The sequence below is a fragment of the Symphalangus syndactylus genome, chromosome 7 (genome assembly GCF_028878055.3).
Source record: "Symphalangus syndactylus isolate Jambi chromosome 7, NHGRI_mSymSyn1-v2.1_pri, whole genome shotgun sequence".
Lineage (NCBI taxonomy): Eukaryota > Metazoa > Chordata > Mammalia > Primates > Hylobatidae > Symphalangus > Symphalangus syndactylus.
The window spans coordinates 39,802,971-39,823,969 of record NC_072429.2 but is presented as its reverse complement, the minus strand read 5'-3'; the positions used below and the strand labels follow the sequence as shown (position 1 = coordinate 39,823,969).

Genomic DNA, 20,999 nt, shown 5'->3' with positions numbered 1-20,999 from the left:
ACTGGATTCTATTATTTCTAAGGTCCTTTCTGAATAGGAAATGTTATGTATCTAGATTCTGGAAAATATGTAAATGTTGATGTAATGATGAGAAACGCAGCTTAGTTAACTAAATTATTTGGGACCTGGAGAGGACTGGAACAGAGTATGAGTTGGTGTTGTGTTAGTTTCATTTGTCTTGGGACCCCCTGCAGGAGAACACGAGTTATGGACTGAATTAGGTAGTGCTCCATGCTGGCTTTGGACTACCAGCTTTTAAAACAAATATTTAGTGATGTCCTCCTGGTGCCAGACCCAATGCTAGGTAAAGCTATTGTGGTAAAAACATGTAAAGACAGACATCAGGCAAACTTAGAACAGAAGATGATGGTGGTTATTATTTAAAAAAACTCCCTCTTGGCCAGTTAAAATGAATTAGAATGATCAAAAGCATTAGCACTGAGTTCTTGCTTTGTATAGTTCAGCCTACAAATCAAATACTGCTCTCTGTTTATTACTGCAAGATCATAATTCACAAAGGAATGTTCAGAGAGGTCAGTATTTATGACTACCCGAAGTGTTTCATTTGCAAAAATTATAAATGGAAAATCTGGCACTTAGTTAGAAATGTAGATCTTCTGGTACATAAATTTGCCCCATTGATTTTTATATATTTCTTAAACTGTGCACTGTTGATTTCAATATTGTTTTGGAACAGATTGACCATAAATATTTAAATAACTGCTGTTCAACAATCAAAGCTACTCAAAACAGTAGCTGTTTGAAGATACAACTATGATCTGCTGAGGTCAAGAAAAGCAAGTTAAAATAGAAAAGATTCAGAATAAATCATTACTTGGAACTGTTTTATCAACCAAAACAGAAGAAAGTTAATAAGATTATCCTTGCAATTTGTTAGTACCCAAAATGTGTTTGGAGTGGAATGTATGTATACAATATCCACCACCAACATGAAGGTGGGAGAAAAGGAAGATTTTAGATTTCACAATGACCTGAATGAGAGGATGGAGCTACAAAACCTGGTGAAGTGAGATCTAATGCTGGCCAAATAGTTTTACTTTGCTTTTTTGTTTTGTTTTGTTTTTTTAAAAAAGTGTATTACTTTGAAAGAAGATATGTTAAAAGCACAGAGTGCTTTACATCTGGGATCTACTACCAAAAATATAGCAAGGTGGCTCTTGTCTTAACAACTAGTCTAAGAAATATTCTCCTATGTGACCCAAATACCTACTCTTTTCATTGTAGCATGTAAGAGATGTTAAAGCCATCACTTAAAGATGATTTAAAATACTTCCTAGAGAAGCCTTTCTCAGCCTCCGAGGTTAGATCTGATTCTTCTGTATGGGAGCTATGGGAATACACCACTCAGATCTCCTTTCAAGGAAAACATGCTGTGAGGGATGACTGAGCACAGCATGGGTACTAGATCTGGCCATTCCTTATCAACAGAGGATTTCTCTAAAAGGCAGTCTTTGCTCTGGGGCTCCATATTAACCTGGCCTAGATGTTCTCAGAGCTTCCTTCAACTCTGATGCTCTTTCTAACCAATCTTTCTTCATTCACCCTCTCCTTATAAAGATGTTAGAGTTGCGTCACTTTCTATAGCTCTCCCCACTCAGATTTTCTCTCTCTTTTTTTCTCCATAGTCATTTCTTCTAATAAATCCTGTGACACATTCAATTCCATCTTGGTATTTGATCCTGGAGAATCAAAACTAACACTCCATTGATGTACCCTCAGAGTTCCTTGTACCATTTATTTAAAGCCCACATATTTTGTAATGATATATTTATATGATTATTTAATAAATAATTTTCATCCTATCAGACCATTGACTTTCACTGGGGTAGGAAACATGTTGACTTCATCCCTAGGTCTATGAAACTACCTAGAAATTCATATGTGATTTATAAATATGTATTGAGTGAATATATTAATTAAAAAATAGTGATAGTACTATACTATCATAAAAGATTTGGGGGTTGCATTAAAGAAGATGAATAAAAAAGTGGTCACAATAGACTTTAGCAAGAGAAGGAGACCAGGAGGGGTGGAGAAAGAAAAAAAAGGTGAAAATAAATCAACAGTGCTTGAAAAGTTGCTTGACTATATCTTTCTGCTTATAGGGTTTTGATAGAGATTGACAGAGAAGGTATATTCAATACTGCAAGGATCTCAGAGCTCAGATTATAAGAATCTGGTATTACTATACTTGTTTTAACTTCTAATGAGAACAGTACAGATGAGCCCCGTCAATATTAATCACATTCTTGAAGTTCAGGCATTTATATTCTTAACTGAAAAATGAAAACCTTTTCCAAATCAAACCAAGGAAATTCCATGAATACCAAGGGCTTAGGAAAGTATTTTAGTTCAAGAGCTGTATAACTAAAGTTTCCAGGTCTATTATGATATTCTATATGCTCTATTGTCATTAATTCTTATAGTCACTGAAAAACTTGTGAGCTTCTTTGACACACAGAATTGGTAGTGTATGTTAACAGAAGTGGAGTTGAAACAATACATTTTTCACTTTTGTTTCTGATCATGGTGGAGTAACTGGTACCAGACTAGCTCTTCCACTGCAAACAACTAGAAAACTGTTGTACAAAATGTAGGAAAGACATTCCTATTTTTGAATATCAAACAACGAACAACACAGAACTGTAACCACCTAGAAAAGGAAAATAAACAGACTTAATTGCTCTTTCAGTTTGGAGGCCTTTGATGAACCCTGGGGTAGGAAAGAGGCACCCAAGGAAAACATGACAGTCTTACTTAGCTGAGGAGACAGAGACGATTTCAGGTAGTTTCATGCATCCATAATTTGGAGGCAGATACTGGAGAGGAAAGAGTGGAGAAAGAGTTTGAGAAATCTGCAATAGAAGTCCCACTGAGTCTTTGGTTGAATATTAAGATGCACAGGTGCAGTGTGAGACTCCATAGGCTTGGCAAAGAGTGACTATCAGTGAGCCTAAAATACTGGGGAGGTATAAATTAATCAACTATGAGAACCACCACAAACAGAGAGTTTCCACCTGAGATGTTGAAGGGAGATCCAAGAAAGGCTATACCTTAACAGCAGGCCTAAAATAGCCACAGGGTGATAGCTAATCTAGATTCATTCAAGCAAAGCTTGCAAACAGGTCTTAAAAGGAACATGATTATTAATGAATAAATTAACTGCTATCAGAATGAAGCCCAATATTTTTTAATGGGAGACCTCTAGATACTCAGCAACATAACATTAACAATATTCAGCATCACATAAAAATTTCTAGATATGCAAAGAAGCTGACTATGATTAAGATTAAAATCAGTCAATAGAAGCAAACTCTAAAAATGGTAAGGATGATGATATCATTAGTCAAGGACTTAAAAAAATCCATTAAGATTATGTTCAATGACAACAAATAAAACATAAAAATATTGAGGGGAGAAATGAAATCTATGAAAAAATACCTAAAGGAACTTCTGGAGTTAAAAAATACAGTGTTTGAGATGAAATTTACTGGATGAGCTTCAACACAAATCAAACACAAAATAAGTTAAAAATACAATAAAATTGAAGATGGGGTATAAAATTATTCAAACTAAAACATTAAAAAGTGGCTAAAAGATAAATGAACAGACAATAAGTGTTGTGTAGGAAAATATCAAGTCATTGAACATACTGCAATTGGAGTTCTAGAAAGAGAGTAAAGCGTGGGCAGAAAAAATATTTATAGAAATCATAGCTAAAATTTTCCGGCCAGGCGCAGTGGCTCTCTCCTGTAATCCCAGCACTTCTGGGAGGTCGAGGTGGGTGGATCACGAGGTCAGGAGATCGAGAGCATCCTGGCCAACATAATGAAACCCTGTATCTGCTAAAATACAAAAAAAAAAAAAAAAAAATTTGCTGAGTGTGGTAGCATGCACCTTAGTCCCAGCCATTCAGGAGGCTAAGGCAGAGGAATCGCTTGAACTGAGGAAGTGGAGGTTGCAATGAGCCGAGATCATGCCACTGCACTCCAGCCTGGTGACAGAGCAAGCCTCCATCCAAAAAAAAAAAAAGGAAAAAAAATTCCAAATTTAATAAGAAAATAAAGCCATAGAACTAAGAAATTCAATAAAATTTGCTTAGGATAAATACAAAGAAAATTTTTCTAAAGAACATCATAATAAAATTGCTGAAAACCAATTACAAAGATAAAAATCTTAAAAATAGGGGAAAAAAAGTCCATTACATACAGGAATACACATAAGAATTACCATTGATGTCGCATCACAAACAGACCAAACCATAAAATAATGGGAGAATATCTAGAGTGTTGAAATAAGGAAAAACAAAACCTAGTCTAGATAGAACCAGTGAAAATATTCTTATATCCCTCAAAAATGAAGGCAACATAAAGAACTTTTCAGAAAAGAAAAAAAGTTGAGTGAATTCATTGTCATGCATAAGATTTTAGATGTGAATTCACATCTAAAGAATGAGGAATAAAGGAATGACAAAAATTAGAAATGATAAAGATATCAGTAAATATAAAAGATAATTTTCTCATTTTTAATTTTTTTAAAAAAGAATAACAATGAATTGTATTATGCCATATGTACATATATTATATTTAGACACATATGTATATATATATATCATGTGTAGAAATAATAACAATCAGAAAGGGAAAGACATGCTATTGTAAGGTTCTTACATTATACATAAGTGGAATAATATGCTGCGACAAGTGTGTTATAAATCCTAGAGCAACCGCTAAAATGAAAACCAAAACAAACAGGTATAGCAAGGAATTCAACAGAGGTGATAGTATGCCAAAAATAATTAATATGAATGAAGTCAGAAAAAGAAGAAGCAAGGAACAAAGAGCAGATGGATAAATAGAGAAAATAGCAAGATGGTAAATTAAAAATGGAATGAGCTCACCAATTAAAAAGCGTACATTGACAGATTAGATAAAAATGCGGGACCCAACTACATACTGCCTAAAAATATATACTTTAAATATAAAACATAGGTAAAAGGTAAAAGGACAGGAAAAGACATATGATGTAAACAATAACCATAAGAGTGATATCTTAGTATCATATAAAGCAGACGGCAGGCTAAGCTATATTGCCAGGGCCAAAATGGGGCATTTCATACTAACTGATAGGTAATTTTATGTGTCAGTTTGAGTAGGTTAAGGGATACACAGATAGCTGGTGAAACATTATTTCTGAGTGTGTCTGCAAGGGTGTTTCTAGAAGAGATTAGCATTGGAATCAGTAGACTGAGTAAAGAAGATGACCCTCACCAATGTGGGCTGACGTCTTCCAATCCACTGAGGGCCCAGACAGAAAAAAAAAAGTAGAGGAAGGACAAATTTGCTCTTTCCTAGAGATGGGACATCCATCTTTTGCCCCCAGACATCAAAACTCCAGGTTCTTGGGTCTTCATCTCCAGAACTTACACCAATACCCCACAGGCCCCTCCAGTTTTCAGGCCCTGGACCTGGGACTCGGAGTTCCACCATTGGCTCCTATCATTCTTGGCCCTTGGGCTCAGACTGAGTTACACTACTGGCTTTCTTTATTTTCCAAATTGCAGATAGCATATCATGGGACTTCTCAGCCTCCATAGTTGCATGAGCCAACTCTCATAATAAATCCCCTCCTCTCTCTCTCTATCTATCTATCTATCTATCTACCTATCTATCTATCATCTATCTATCACCTACTGGTCCTGTTTCTCTGGAGAACCCTAATACACTGATAAAAGGGTCAGTACATCAGAAAGACATTAATACATTAAATGCAGATTGGCCCTATAAAACAGCTTCAAAAATGTAAATAAAAAACTAACAGAAGCAAAAGGAGAAATAGACAAATCCACAATAATAGTTGGTAATTTCAACATTCCTCTCAGTAATTGATAGAACAAGTAGAATGAATATCAGTAATTATGCAGAAGATGTAAACACAGTATATGGGCTACAAAGTAAGGCTTATAGAATTTTGACAAACCTGACAAAAACAAGCAATGGGAAAAGGATTCCCTATTTAATAAATGGTGCTGGGAAAACTGGCTAGCCATATGTAGAAAGCTGAAACTGGATCCCTTCCTTACACCTTATACAAAAATTAATGCAAGATGGATTAAAGACTTACATGTTAGACCTAAAACCATAAAAACCCTAGAAGAAAACCTAGGCAATACCATTCAGGACATAGGCATGGGCAAGGACTTCATGTCTAAAACACCAAAAGCAATGGCAACAAAAGCCAAAATTGACAAATGGGATCTAATTAAACTAAAGAGCTTCTGCACAGCAAAAGAAACTACCATCAGAGTGAACAGGCAACCTACAGAATGGGAGAAAATTTTCTCAACCTACTCATCTGACAAAGGGCTAATATCCAGAATCTACAATGAACTCAAACAAATTTACAAGAAAAAAACAAACAACCCCATCAAAAAGCGGGCGAAGGACATGAACAGACACTTCTCAAAAGAAGACATTTATGCAGCCAAAAAACACATGAAAAAATGCTCATCATCACTGGCCATCAGAGAAATGCAAATCAAAACCACAATGAGATACCATCTCACACCAGTTAGAATGGCCGTCATTAATAGGTCAGGAAACAACAGGTGCTGGAGAGGATGTGGAGAAATAGGAGCACTTTTACACTGTTGGTGGGACTGTAAACTAGTTCAACCATTGTGGAAGTCAGTGTGGCGATTCCTCAGGGATCTAGAACTAGAAATACCATTTGACCCAGCCATCCCATTACTGGGTATATACCCAAAGGACTATAAATCATGCTGCTATAAAGACACATGCACACATATGTTTATTGCGGCACTATTCACAAGAGCAAGGACTTGGAACCAACCCAAATGTCCAACAACGATAGACTGGATTGAGAAAATGTGGCACATATACACCATGGAATACTATGCAGCCATAAAAAATGATGAGTTCATGTCCTTTGTAGGGACATGGATGAAACTGGAAACCATCATTCTCAGTAAACTATTGCAAGGACAAAAAACCAAACACCGCATGTTCTCACTCATAGGTGGGAATTGAACAATGAGAACACATGGACACAGGAAGGGGAACATCAACTCCGGGGACTGTTGTGGGGTGGGGGGAGGGGGGAGGGACAGCATTAGGAGATATACCTAATGCTAAATGACGAGTTAATGGGTGCAGCACACCAACATGGCACATGGATACATATGTAACAAACCTGCACATTGTGCACATGTACCCTAAAACTTAAAGTATATATATAAAAAAAAAGACATGTAAGAAACACAGGCCTATCTGTAAACAATCATGTATGTACATATTGCTCCCATACACTTTTAAAAAATGGCAAAATATTATACATGCTAATTTTAACCTTGGTTGTTTTAATACTGTCACATATTAGAATTTCATTTTATGTCAGTAAACATAGACCTGCCAAATTTTTTGAAAAGTCTACAGAATATTCTATTATTTGAAGTATCCTAATTTATTTAACTAGATCCCTACTGTTTCTGGTCTTTTGCTACAACAAATAATGTTACAATAAATATCCACAAACATAAAAAAAATGACTAAAATCACACAGAGAAAACTCTCTGGCCACAAAAGATTAAATTAGAAATTAATAACAAAAATAGAGCTGGAATGTCCTCCAACATTAAAAATTAAACAGTACATTTCTAAATAAACCAATGGCTCAAAAATGTCAGAAGAGAAATTTAACAATATTTTAACTAAGCAATGATGACAAAACAATACATCAAAATTTATTTCTTGCAGATAAAGGCACACTTAGAAGAAAATTTATAGCTTTAAATGCTTATGTTAGAAAACATAAAAGTTTTAAAATCAATGATCTAAGCTTCTACCACGATAAGAATCTAGAAAAGGAAGAGCTGAGCAAACCAAAGTGAAGAAAAGGAAGGAAATAAAGATAAGAGCCAGAATCAAAAATGGAACCACGAATAGGCCCTTCAAAAAAATCAATAATATTGATTAACCTCTAGTTGGACTAATGAAGGAAAAAGAGAAAGAGAAAAAAATTTGACAATATCAGAAATGAAAGAAGGGATCTCATTATAGGTCTTACAGACTTTAAGAAGAAAATAAGTGGGTATTAGCAACCATTTTATGCTAATGAATTTTCCAGTTCAGAGGACATAGACAATTTCTACGATACAATTTAACAAAAATGATATATAAAGAATCTGAAAATTCCTATAACCTACTAGAGGAATCACATTTTTAATAAATAAAAAATCATCCCCAAAATGTGGATCCAAATGGTTGCAATGATAAATTCCTTCAAATATTTAAGAAATACCAATCTTATGTAAACTCACTCAGAAAATGGAGAAGGAAGAAACAATCCCTAACATGTTATAGGAGGCAAGCATTACCCCAACGCTAAAGTCACGCGAAGACATTACAAAAACAAACAAAAAAAAAACCCAAAATAGGAGAAAATCTTTATAACCTTAAGTTAAGCAAAGATTTCTTAGATATGACACCAAAGCATGATCTATAAAAAAGACATTAATAAACTGAACTTCATCAAAATTAAAAACTTCTGCTATGTAAAAGATACCATGAAGAGAATGAAAAGATAAACCATAGGCCATGAGAAAATATTTGTAAATCACATACCTGATAACAGGACTTGGATCTAGAATATATAAAGGACCTCAAAACTCAATTATAAGAAAGCAAACAATCCAACTGAAAGATGAGCAAAATATTTGAACAGACATTTCACCAAAGAAGACACAGAGGAAACTAAAACTGGAAAACAGATATGGTAATCCATAACAAAATGTTAGCATTTAGAAGTAAGCAAATAAGAACATAAAAAGATATCCTGCTTCCTTAGTCATTAGGGAAATATAAATTCAAACTGCAGTGAAATACCACTATACTCTTAGTAGAATGAATAAAAATAAAAAGACTTTCTCTACCAAGTGGTAATGAGAATGCTGAGGAACTGGAACTCTCATACATTGCTGGTGAGAATGTAAAATGGCACAATCACTGTAGAAAACAATTTGACAGTTTCTTAAAATGTTCCCCTATCATATGATCAAACCATTCTACACCTAAGTACCTATTCCAGAGGCAAAAAGGATAGATCTCCATATAAGGAATAGCAAGTTTATTTATATAATAATAGCCCCAAACTGGAAACAATCCAAATATCCATCAACAGATAGACAAAGTATGGCATATCCATACAATGGGACACTTTTCAGCAATAAAAAGATCGAACTATTGCTACACACAGTAACATTCATGAATCTCAAAACAATGATGCTGAGTTAAAGAAGCCAGGAAAAATACATACTCTATGAGTTTATATATATACAATTCTAGAAAATGCAAACTAATCTATAGTGGCAGAAAGAGGGCTAGGGAAAGGGATGGATTACAAAGAGGCACAAGAAACTTTTTGAGGGTAATAGATATTTTCATTCTCTTAATTAGTGATAGTTTCATGTGTATATATCTCTCTATATATGTCAAAACTTATGTACTTGTGCATTTTGTTATGTACAATTTACTGTATGCCAACTATACCTCAACAAAGCTGTTTTAAATAGACAACTATTTAAATAAATATTTCTCAAAAATATACAAATGACCAATAAGCACATGAATATCTTTAGCCACCAGGGAAACAAAAATTAAAACCATGAGAAGATACTACTACACACTCACTAGAATTCTCAAAAAGAGTAGCAATTGCAAATGTTGGCCATTATGTGGAGCAACTGGAACTCTCATACACTGCTGGTGAGAGTGTAAACTACTTTGGAAAATAGTTTGGAAATTTCTTATAATACTAAATATGCACTAACCACATGACCCAGCAGTTCTACTCCTAGTATTTACTCAGAGGCAATCAAAGCATGTGTTCTCAAAAAGCTTTGTAAAACACAGTTCGCAGTAGCTTTTTTCATAATAGAAACTGGAAACCACACAAATATCTATTCTTAAGTAAAAGAATAAACAAATTTTGGTATATTCACACAATAGAATACTATGCAGTGATAAAATGAAGGAACTACTGCCATGCAATAACATGGATGAATCACAAGAACATTTTGCTGGAAGAAGTCAGACAAAAAGGAACGCATACAATACAAATCCATTTATATCAAGTTCTACAAGGATAAGCCAACATATAATGATCAAGTCAGTGTGGTTATACAACATTGCAAATGTACTAAATACCACTGCATTGTTCATCAGAAAACGTAAATTTTATGTTGTATGGATTTCACCTCAATTAAATATTAGTGGGCCGGGCGCGGTGGTTCACGCCTCTGATCCCAGCACTTTGTGAGGCAGAGGCTGGGAGATCACGAGGTCAGGAGATCAAGACCAGACTGGCCAACATGGTGAAGCCCCATCTCTACTAAAAATACAAAAATTAGCTGGGAGTAGTGGCATGTGCCTGCAATCCCAGCTACTTGGGAGGCTGAGGCAGGAGAATCGCTTGAACCAGGGAGTCAGAGGTTGCAGTTAGCCAAGATTGCGCCACTGCACCACTCCAGCCTGGCAACAAAGTGAGACTTGGTCTCAAAAAAAAAAAAAAAAAAAAAAAATTTAGTGTGGATGCCTAAGGAGATTCACTCTAAATGGTCACTAATCTTTTTGGGATGATTGAAATGTTCTGTATCTTCACTGTGGTGATGATCAATGGGAGTATATATGTGTTAAAACTCCTTGAATTACACTCTTTAAAATGGGTGCATTTTATTGCATATAAATTATGTCCCAACAAAGTTCATTTAAAAATACATTTTCTCAACTTCACTTTCAGTTATGGGTGCTTAAGTGTCTCTTTTGGACAATGAGAGATAAGAGAAGTCCGTGGTTGGGGCTTCCAGGACATCTTTTTAACAAGATGCAACTCTGCTGGCACGGACTTTGTGGCTTTTGTCTGTACTTCAGGCAGATGAGACCCTTGAAGTTGACTTTATCAACAACTTTCCATGCTCTCTGACTGCTGGTTGGGTTTAGCCTATAGGAATTCCTAAGAGGAGATAACAGGGAAGGTGGGAGATATTTACACAAACATAATATTTTCTGCAAGGTCTTCAGTTGTCTTTACCTCTTAACAGAAGACCTTGGCTCCTCTAGAAGCAAAGAACTCAATAGGACTTCTCATTTTTAGGATTCAGTAACCTCTTCTCCCTTCTTGATCCTGCAGGACCAAGGCTAATAATAATTTAGCCCCTGATTACTGCACTATGCTTTTTAAATTGAAGAGTAACAGGTATACAGAAAGGGCACTGAATGCTGATTTTTTTCACCCATGTTACCACCACCTAGATCAAGAAATAGAACGAATACTCAAAAAACACCTTTGGATTCCTACCTCAGTCATTCCCCATTTTATCCCAAAGCAAACACTATCCTAACTTCCGATATTTTGTTTTTGAAATGTATATAAATGAAGCAATATAGTGTATTCTCATTCTTGTAAGCAGTCTTTTGTATAAATATCTCACAATTTACTTGGTCATTCTATTTTTTATGGACTTTGAGTTGTTTTCATTTGGGATTATCATGAACAGTACTGCTATGAACATTCTTATACATGTCTTTTGGTGAATATATGTATGTGTTTCTCTTGGATATATACGTAGTAGAACAGTTGGATTTACTGTATGGGTATGTGCAGTTTTAGTGGATTTACCCATTTTCCAAAGCGGTTGTAATAATTTATACTCTCACTGGTAGCATATGAGATTTTTAGTATCACAATATCCTTCACCATCATTGATATTTTTAGTCCTTTTAATTCTAGCCATTCTGATCAGTATGTAGTGGTATTCCATTGTGGCTTTAATGTGCATTTCCTGATAATAGAATTGACTACATTTTCGAGTACTTATTCTCTTTTTTGAAATGCCTGTCAAGTCTCTTGCCTATTATTCTATTGAGCTGTCAGTCTTTCTTATTTGTAGTTCCTTATAATCTGATGTTAAGTCTGTTGGTAGTCACCTGCTTTTCTAATCTATTTTTCTACACTGTAGCTTGCCTTTTTAGTCTTTTAACTCCTTTTTTTGATGAATAGGAAAATTTAACTTTAATGTAGTCTAATTTATCAATATTTCCTTCTATGATTATTATCACCTTTTATGTCATTTTAAACGTTTTAACTTACCTAAGGTTGTCAATATTTTATCTTATGTTATGGTCTAGAAAGTTTAGTGTTTTATTTTACACATTTTAAACATTTCATCTGAAATTGCTTTATGTGCCTGTGGTAGGGACCAAGATTATTTTTCCCCAAATAATTTCAAATTTTCTCCACACCATTTATTGAAAAGACCACATTTTCTCCATTGCTCTGCAATGCCATCTTTTCAAAGATTGGCAATCCATATAAATGTGTTTCTGGATTTTATTATATTCCATTGATTTATTTGTTTGTCCTGTATCCAATACCCAATATCTTAATTATTGATGTTTTATAAGATATCTTAATAGGTGGTGTTCTAGACTGAACTGTGCCCCCCTGCAAATTTATATATTAAAACTCTAACCTCCCAATGTGACAGTATTTGGATAAAGGGTCTTTAAGGAGGTAAATAAGGTTAAATAAGGTTATAAAAGTGAGGTCCTGATGCAATAGGACTGGTATACTTACAAGAAAAGGAAAGGACACCAAGAGTGGGCACACATAAATGAAAGGCCATGTGAGGTCACGGCAAGAAGGAAGCTGTCTGCAAGCCAAGAAGAGAGGCTTCACCAGAAACCCATCCTGCCAGCACCTTAATCTAGCCTCTGGAACTTTAAGAAAATCAATCTCTATTGTTGAAGCTACCCAGTCTCTGATATTCTGTTATGACAGCCCCAGCTGACTAATATAAGTGGTAAATTCCTCTACTATTCTTCCAACTGTGTTGGCTGGCTTTTTGTGCTTTACATTTCTATATAAATTAAGAATTAGCTTTTCAGTTTCCACAAAAACAATCCTGAAATTTTTATTAGAATTGCATGTTGCTGTATATCACCTAGGAAAGAATAAGCAACTTTACAATGTTGAGTCTTTCCATCTGTGAACATGATATATTCCTCTAGTCACTTGTCTTCCTTACTTTCTGCTAATAAAGTTTTTTGGTATTGATGTTTTGACCCTCTGTACTTAGATTTATTCCTAAGTAGTTGATGTTATATTGCTCTTATAAATGATATAACCCCCCAAATCATTTTAAATGTTTGTTGTTATCATGTGAAGATATAAATTCATTTTACATGTTAATTAGGTATCTAAACACCTTGCGAAATTACCTGTTTATTCTAATAGTTTGCCTATAAGTACTTTCATATTTTCTTTGAAAATATCCCATTAAAAAGTTCCCTTCTACATGAAGCTTGCTGAGAGACTTTTTCATGCGTATTGATAATATAATTTTTAAAAATTCAGTTCTAGAACTAGCCTTTAGCTTTTTAGTCCATTTACAATTAATGTAACTACCATAGGTTTATTTGTTTTATTTTGGGCTAGGAATGTATTTTTAACTTCTGAAATTTCCCTCTATTAGCTTGTAACTGATGAATTATTTTACCATTTAAGAAATATTGATTGCACCAGAAATTGCAACGTACATCTATTAATTACTAAAGTCTAATTTATATTAGCTATCTTACTACTTCCCCCAAAGTCTAAGAGAGCTTAATAACTTTAACTCCCTTAATCCCTTCCTTCCATTATTTGTGTTATTTTTGTCCACTATTTTAAACTTTACATGATGTTATTATTTCTGTTCATTTTTCTATCAACATACAACACTTTTCATTATTGTTCACTCACTTCTGTATTTTAAATACATGTCTCTCCTTGCAATAAATTATCTCATATTTTACTCATTTAAAAACATCTTTATGGCCATGTGCAGTGGCTCATGCCTGTAATCCCAGCACTTTGAGAGGCCAAGGTGGGCGGATCATGAGGTCAGGAGATCGAGACCATCCTGGCTAACACTGTGAAACCCCGTCTCTACTAAAAAATACAAAAAATTAGCTGGGCGTGGTGGCGGGCACCTGTAGTCCCAGCTACTTGGGAGGCTGAGGCAGGAGAATGGCGTGAACTCGAGAGGCGGAGCTTGCAGTGAGCTGAGATCACGCCGTGGCACTCCAGCCTGGGCAACAGAGCGAGACTCCATCTCAAAAAAAAAAATCTTTATTTTGCTTTTATCTTAAGGGTTATTTTATTAGATAGAGCATTCTAGAGTGGCATTTAGCTCCTTTCAGCATTTTAAAGCTGTGACTCTATTGTCTTTGGGGTTCCATAATTTCATTAAAAATTCAGCTGTCCAACTGTTTGTGTTTTCATGGTAGTATGTGTTTCTCTCTATTTTTAAGATTTTGTTTTTTTTTTTAGCAGTTCTACTATGATGTGTCTAGGCATTGTCATTTTTTTTTAATTTATCTTGACTGGGGTTAATAACAGTTCTTAAATCTGTAGTCCACTGGTTTTCATAAATTTTAGAAAAATCTCAGCTGGTATCTCCTCAAATATTGATATTGCTCATTACCTCTCTGTCATACTTCTTAGACCTCAATTAAAAATATGTTGTTATGTCCCCTGTATCTTTAGGCTTTTTTCTTATTTTCTATCCTTTATACTTAGGCACATAGATCAATGGAAAAGTATAGAGAACCAGAAATAAACCCAAATACTTACAGCCAACTGATCTTCCACAAAGCAAACAAAAACATAAAGTGGGGAAAGGACACTTTTTTCAACAAATGGTGCTGGGGTAATTGCCTAGCCACATGTAGGATAATGAAACTGGATTCTCAGCTCTCACTTTATTCAAAAATCAACTCAAGATAGATTAACGAGCTAAACTGAAGACGTGAAACTATAAAAATTCTAGAAGATAACACTGGAAAGAACCTTCTAGACATTGGCTTAGGCAAGGATTTAATGACCAAGAACTCAAAGTAAATGCAATAAAAACAAAGATAAATAGCTGGAACCTAATTAAACTAAACAGCTTTTGCACAGCAAAAGGAACAGTAAGCAGAGTAAACAGACAACCTATAGAGTGGGAGAAAATCTTCACAATCTATACATCTGACAAAATACTAATATCCAGAATCTACAACGAACTCAAACAAATCAGTAAGAAAAAAACAAACAATCCCATCAAAAAGTGGGCTAAGGACATGAATAGACAATTCTCAAAAGAAGATATACAAATGGCCAACAAATATATGAAAAAATGCTCAACATCACTAATGATCAGGGAAATGCAAATCAAAACCACAATGTGATACCACCTTACTCCTGCAAGAATGGCACTGGAACAGAGGTGTGTCTATCTTGTTTGGTTACATGAATAAGTTCTTTAGTGGTGATTTGTGAGATTTTGGTTCACCTATCACCCAAGCAGTACACACTGCACCGTATTTATAGTATTTTAGCCCTTGCCCCCCTCTCTGTCTTTCCCCCAAGTCCCTAAAGTCCACTGTATCATTCTTATGCCTTTGCATCCTCATAGCTTAGCTCTCACATATCAGTGAAAACACAGATGTTTGGTGTTCCATTCTTGAGTTACTTCACTTAGAATATAGTCTCCATTCTCATCCAGATCACTGCAAATGCTGTTAATTCATTCTGATTTATGGCTGTGTAGTATTCCATTGTATGTATATATACCACAGTTTCTTTATCCACTTGTTTATTGATGGGCATTTGGCTAGGTTCCACAATTTTGCTATTGTAAATTGTGCTGCTATAAACGTGTGTGTGCAAGTATCTTTTTCGAATAATGACTTCTTTTCCTCTGGGTAGATAGCCAGTCGTGGGATTTCTGGATCAAATGGTAGTTCTACTTTTAGTTCTTTAAAGAATATCCAAACTCTCCATATTGTTTTTCATAGTAGCTGTACTAGTTTACATTCCCACCAGCAGTGTAAAAGTGTTCCCTGTTCACTGCATCCACGCCAACATCTACTGTTTTTTGATTTTTTGAAAATTATGAGACCATGCCATAGTGACAAATGAAAACCTTGGGTTAATAAAATAAATATTAAATACTCAAATTAAGAATGCAATCAATGGACTTAAAAGCTGCTGTACTATGGCAGTAGAGAAGATTACTGACCAGGAAGTCAGGCCAATAAATGTTTGGTCCTGGGCCTCCTTCTATTTACAATTTCTACTTTTTCTCTTAATAACCACCCATGCACATGGCTTTAACTACCATCTATACCTCTTATTCTGTTCTCTTCCCAAAACTCATGGCCTATTTGATGTTACTCCATGGATGGATGATACACAACTCAAAGTTAATCTTACTAACTTCTCCCATTAGAACATAAGTTGCACTGGAACAGAGGTGTGTTTATCTTGCTTGCTACTGTATGACCAGTACTCATAACTTATTCTAGAACATAGTAACAGATATGAATGGCTATTTGTGGAATGAACCTGAGAAGATACTCATAGCTAGACTGTACCTCTTTTTGCTTAGATGACTTCTGACTAGAATGGGGTTGGGAAGGTTGTAGATGGTTTGGGATGGACACAGATGGTGGGTTGGGAGGTAATGATTCATCCTCATTCTTTGCTACCTATAAGCCTACATGGCAAGTCAAGCCTTCATCACAGGGATGCCTCTCATATTTCCCTCATTGACACCATACTTAAACCTATCCAATTTACTAGCAATCGTATCAACTCTGCCTCCAAAATAATTGATCCAATATCTATTCATTTCTTTACACCTTCTCTGCTGTTGCATTAATCCAAGCCTCTGTCCTTTCTTGTCCACCAACTGTGATAGCCTCTTATTGGTATTCTTGCCTCCTACTCTTGTTTCCCTATCATTTATCTCTACACAGCAACCAAATAGCTTAAAAATAAAAAAAAATGAAGTCCTTAACCTACTTTAAACTGAAAAGGTTTCCTATTAGACTGAAAATAAAGCTAAAGCCAAGTTTCTTACCATGGTGTTTAAGGCCATATATGGCCTAGCGCCTACCTTCCATACTGACTCTGGCTTCATCATTCTTCCCCTTGCAAACTAAGCTCTAGCCACACTGCTCTGCTTTCTTTTATGCTAACATAGTAAGCTCATTACTGCTTAAGGTCCCTTTTACTTGCTTTTCCCTCTGTCTAGAAGATCCTCTCCCCTGGTTTTTGTATGGCTGATGACCTCATGTCCTTCAAATCTTTAGCTTCCTGGACCACCATATTTAATGGCCACTCAATCTTTCATTATCACACTATCCTGTATTATCTTCTTCACAATTTTTATAGCTAACTCACGTTATTTATTTAGAATATTTTTCCTTTTATTGTCTGTTTTATTCATTACCATTTTCCCAGCTTCTAAAATAATAGTGACCCATAATAAAATAATGACCCATAGTAGGTCCTTATTACTTATCTGTGGAATATTGCAGTGAATGACAATGAAAGGAATATACTCTCAAGCTCTCATGCCACTGCTCTTCTAAATGTCATTTCTTTGGAATGAGTCCATGTTTATTTTTTCTTTACTTAAAGGGAAATAAGTAAAGTTTAAAATCCATAAATTTTTCCCTATACCCTCTCTCTTCTTATAGAACTATTACGTATTTCTCGTAATAATAATGATTGTGTATGTTCAATTGATCTTTTGTTCCTGTCAATGTGCTAGATTATCTCATTTATTTATTACATCAACCCTCTAAATTTGATCCTATTATAATGTGTACTTTATAGATAAGATATATGAGTTTTGGAATGTTTCCATTAGTTTCTCAAGACCACAAAGCTAACCAGTATTTCATTTTACTATCTCAAGTGAACTTTAGGAACCAGGTAATAAGAAGAAAGACTTTGGATGACTGATGACTGAAACTTTTTTTAAACAACCCTTTTGGTAATCAGTGATGGTGGTAGAATGAGGGAGGTGTGGGGTGGGGGGAGGAAGAGGAAGGGAGAGAGAACACTTCATATCATGACAGCCAGATAAAACTTTGGTAGCAGTCTCTGAACTCAGCTCATTTAACATCATTCCCAGAAGGAAGGTGCATTAGTTCATTCTCACACTGCTATTGTATAAATAACTGCCTGAGGCTGGGTAAATTATAAAGAAAAGTTTAATTGACTCACAGTTCTGCATGGCTGGGGAGGTCTCAGGAAACTTACAATCATGGCAGAAGGCGAAGGGGAAGCAAGGCACATCTTACATGGTAGCAGGAGAGAAAGAAAGAGAGTGAGGGGAGAAGGTGCCACACTTTTCAACCATTAGATCTCATGATAACTCTATCACGAGAACAGCCAGGGGGAAAGCCTCCCCATGATCCAGTCACCTCCCCCAAGGCCCCTTCTTCAACATGTGGGGGTTACAATTTGACATGAGATTTGGGTGGGGACACACAGCCAAACCATATCAGAGGGACAAACTAAAGTCAGGTCATTCTCTCTGAATCCTTTTGTCTTCTGTTAGAGCAACCCCATAATAAGTAGACTCTCAAGGCTTTGAGTTCAGGAAAATCAGAAAGACTGACTTTGCTTGAGCATTTAATCTTGGGGCTTAGCTTGACCCATTTATTCGGTTATCCAAGAAACAAAATAACATGCAAAGTAGAAAGTCATTTACATCTGCCAAGAAGTTTAGTTTGAAATAGGAGAGAACGGAAAGAGAAAAATAGTTAAGAAAAATCTTAGGAAGATAAACAACCTCAAAGACGAAGAGTCTGTCTTTATATAACTGCAAATGTTTTAATGAAAACTGAAGGAAAAAAAAACAGTTTGGATGTCTAGATAATTGATTAAAATTTTAATTTTCTACCTGGTTGTTTGGTACTATAAAAATATAATCATGTCAAATCACTTCACAAAGTGTTGTAATAATTGTTGCTTTTTCTCAGTCGATTTTCTTAGAATTTTAGTGTTCTATATTAACATTTTGTGTATAAAGTACAGTGATTATTTTTTAAAATTTCCAACTTTTATTTTAAGTTCAGGGATACATGTGCAGTATGCACAGGTTTGTTACATAGGTAAACGTGTACCATGGTGGTATGCTGCACACATCATCCCATCACCCAGGAACTAAGCCCAGAATCCATTAGCTATTTTCTTCCTGATGCTCTCCCTCTTCCCACCCTCCACCTTCCAACAGACCCCAGTGTGTGTTGTTCCCCCCATGTGTCATTGTGTTCTCATCATTGAGCTCCCACTTACAAAAGACAACATGCAGTATTTGGTTTTCTGTTCCTGTGCTAGCTTGCCAAGGATAATGGCCTCCAGCTCCATCCATGTCCCTGAAAAGGACATGATCTCAATCCTTTTTATGGCTGCATAGTATTCCATGATGTCTATGTACCACATTTTCTTTATCCAGTCTATCATCGATGGGCACTTAGGTTGACTCCATGTCTTTGCTATTGTGAATAATACCGTAATGAACATATACATGCATATATCTTTATAATAGAACAATTTATATTCATTTGGGTATATACCCAGTAATGAGATTGCTGAGTCAAATGGTAGTTCTGCTTCTAAGTCTCTGAGGAATTGCCACACTGTCTTCCACAATGGTTGAACTGGTTTACCTTCCCACCAATAGGGTAAAAGCATTCCTTGTTCTCCACAATCTCACCAGCATCTGTTGTCTTTTCGACTTTTTCATAATAGCCATTCTGACTGGTGTGAGATGGTATTTCATTGTGGTTTTGATTAAATGCAATTATTTTATGCATTTGGAGGATTAACCCTGCCCTTAAAATCCATTGAACCATAGCATTAGAAAGACTTTTTGTGAAATTTAGTAATGGCTTAATTTGTGTTTAGATTAGCCAGTGATGGATGCAGTGGAGAGGAAGTATGAAAAAGAAAATCAACAAGTTCTATTAAGCTATTGAAATGTGTCAGAGATTTTGCTAATCCTTCCATGAATTAGCTCATTTAATTCCACATTAACCCTATACAGTCTTATTATGACTCAAGTTTTTAGATGAGCAAACTGTATGCCAGAGAGGTTAAGTAACTTTGCCCACATTAGCATACAGTAGAGCGCATGGGAACCCAGGCAGTCTAACGAGAGTTTAACCACTCCAGCATACAACTCTTGAAGGAACATACAGTAGCTTCAGGAAAAAAAAAAATTATGTTTTTGCCTAAGATAGTTAAATCACAGCAACAGGGGCTGTGGAATCAATTGTCTGAAAGAGTCTATACCACAGGCTGATTTAGGTAACCAGTATTCAAATCAGAAAGGGCTAAAGACAGAGTGACTTCTGGCATTATGATCCAAGAAAAACTTAGCTACATGTGAGTAAATTGTTAGGCAAAATAAAGTAGGACGGGAACTTATCCTTGAATCTCTGAGACAGACAAAGGGGTGTGTGTGTGTGTGTATGTACATATATGTATATGTATATATAGGTATGTAATTATAAATATATATGTATAAATATATACATAAATGCATTTATGTATTCAGGTTCTTTGTTTCCTAACATTCATTTTAGTGCTGAATGAGAATTTTACATTGGGGTATATGTGTGTGTACAAGTATGTGTTGAGTGAGCAAGAAACTTTTGTGTATCATGGGATATGTATCTACGCCATCTGTAGAATGGCACAGAATAGTACTGAAAACCACCAATACCCTAAGAGTGGTGTGAGGAGGGATGAGTCAGACAAGGAACAGCATTTCCTGACTGCCCACTCACAGGCACATTGCCAGAAGGTTTTATGTATTCTCTAGGTTCTAGTCTTCAGATTCATAAGAACAGATAATACTGATTTTTATAAGAATTAGAGTGATTAACTACAAGACTGTACTCTCCAGGGACTCTGTTTTATTTATCCTTGTTTACCAGCATCTAATACTCTGCTTGGCATAGAGTCAAGACCTAATAAATGTTTGTTGAGGGAATGAGTAGTAAATTTATGTAATGTTTTGTATTTATTAGATCAGTTCCTGTTGGAGAATCATTGCCCTCCTGGGTCACAGAGAA

At 35.4% G+C, this 20,999-nt stretch overlaps 1 protein-coding gene across 9 annotated transcripts in view; it reads right to left on the bottom strand.

Annotated features, from left to right (window-relative positions):
- The window catches only part of PPP2R2B (protein phosphatase 2 regulatory subunit Bbeta), a 500,674-nt gene that overhangs the window by 436,375 nt on the left and 43,300 nt on the right, over positions 1-20,999 (bottom strand). For 2 of the 9 annotated variants that reach the window (XM_055285749.2, XM_055285750.2), the window contains one exon: positions 18,139-18,210. The exons of 5 other annotated variants lie outside the window; for them this stretch is intronic. In XM_055285749.2, coding sequence (XP_055141724.1) covers positions 18,139-18,210 — 72 coding nt within the window. Of the gene's footprint in view, positions 1-18,138; positions 18,211-20,999 lie in introns of those variants that run through there. 2 more of the 9 variants (XM_063642704.1, XM_055285760.2) reach the window with 2 other exon arrangements.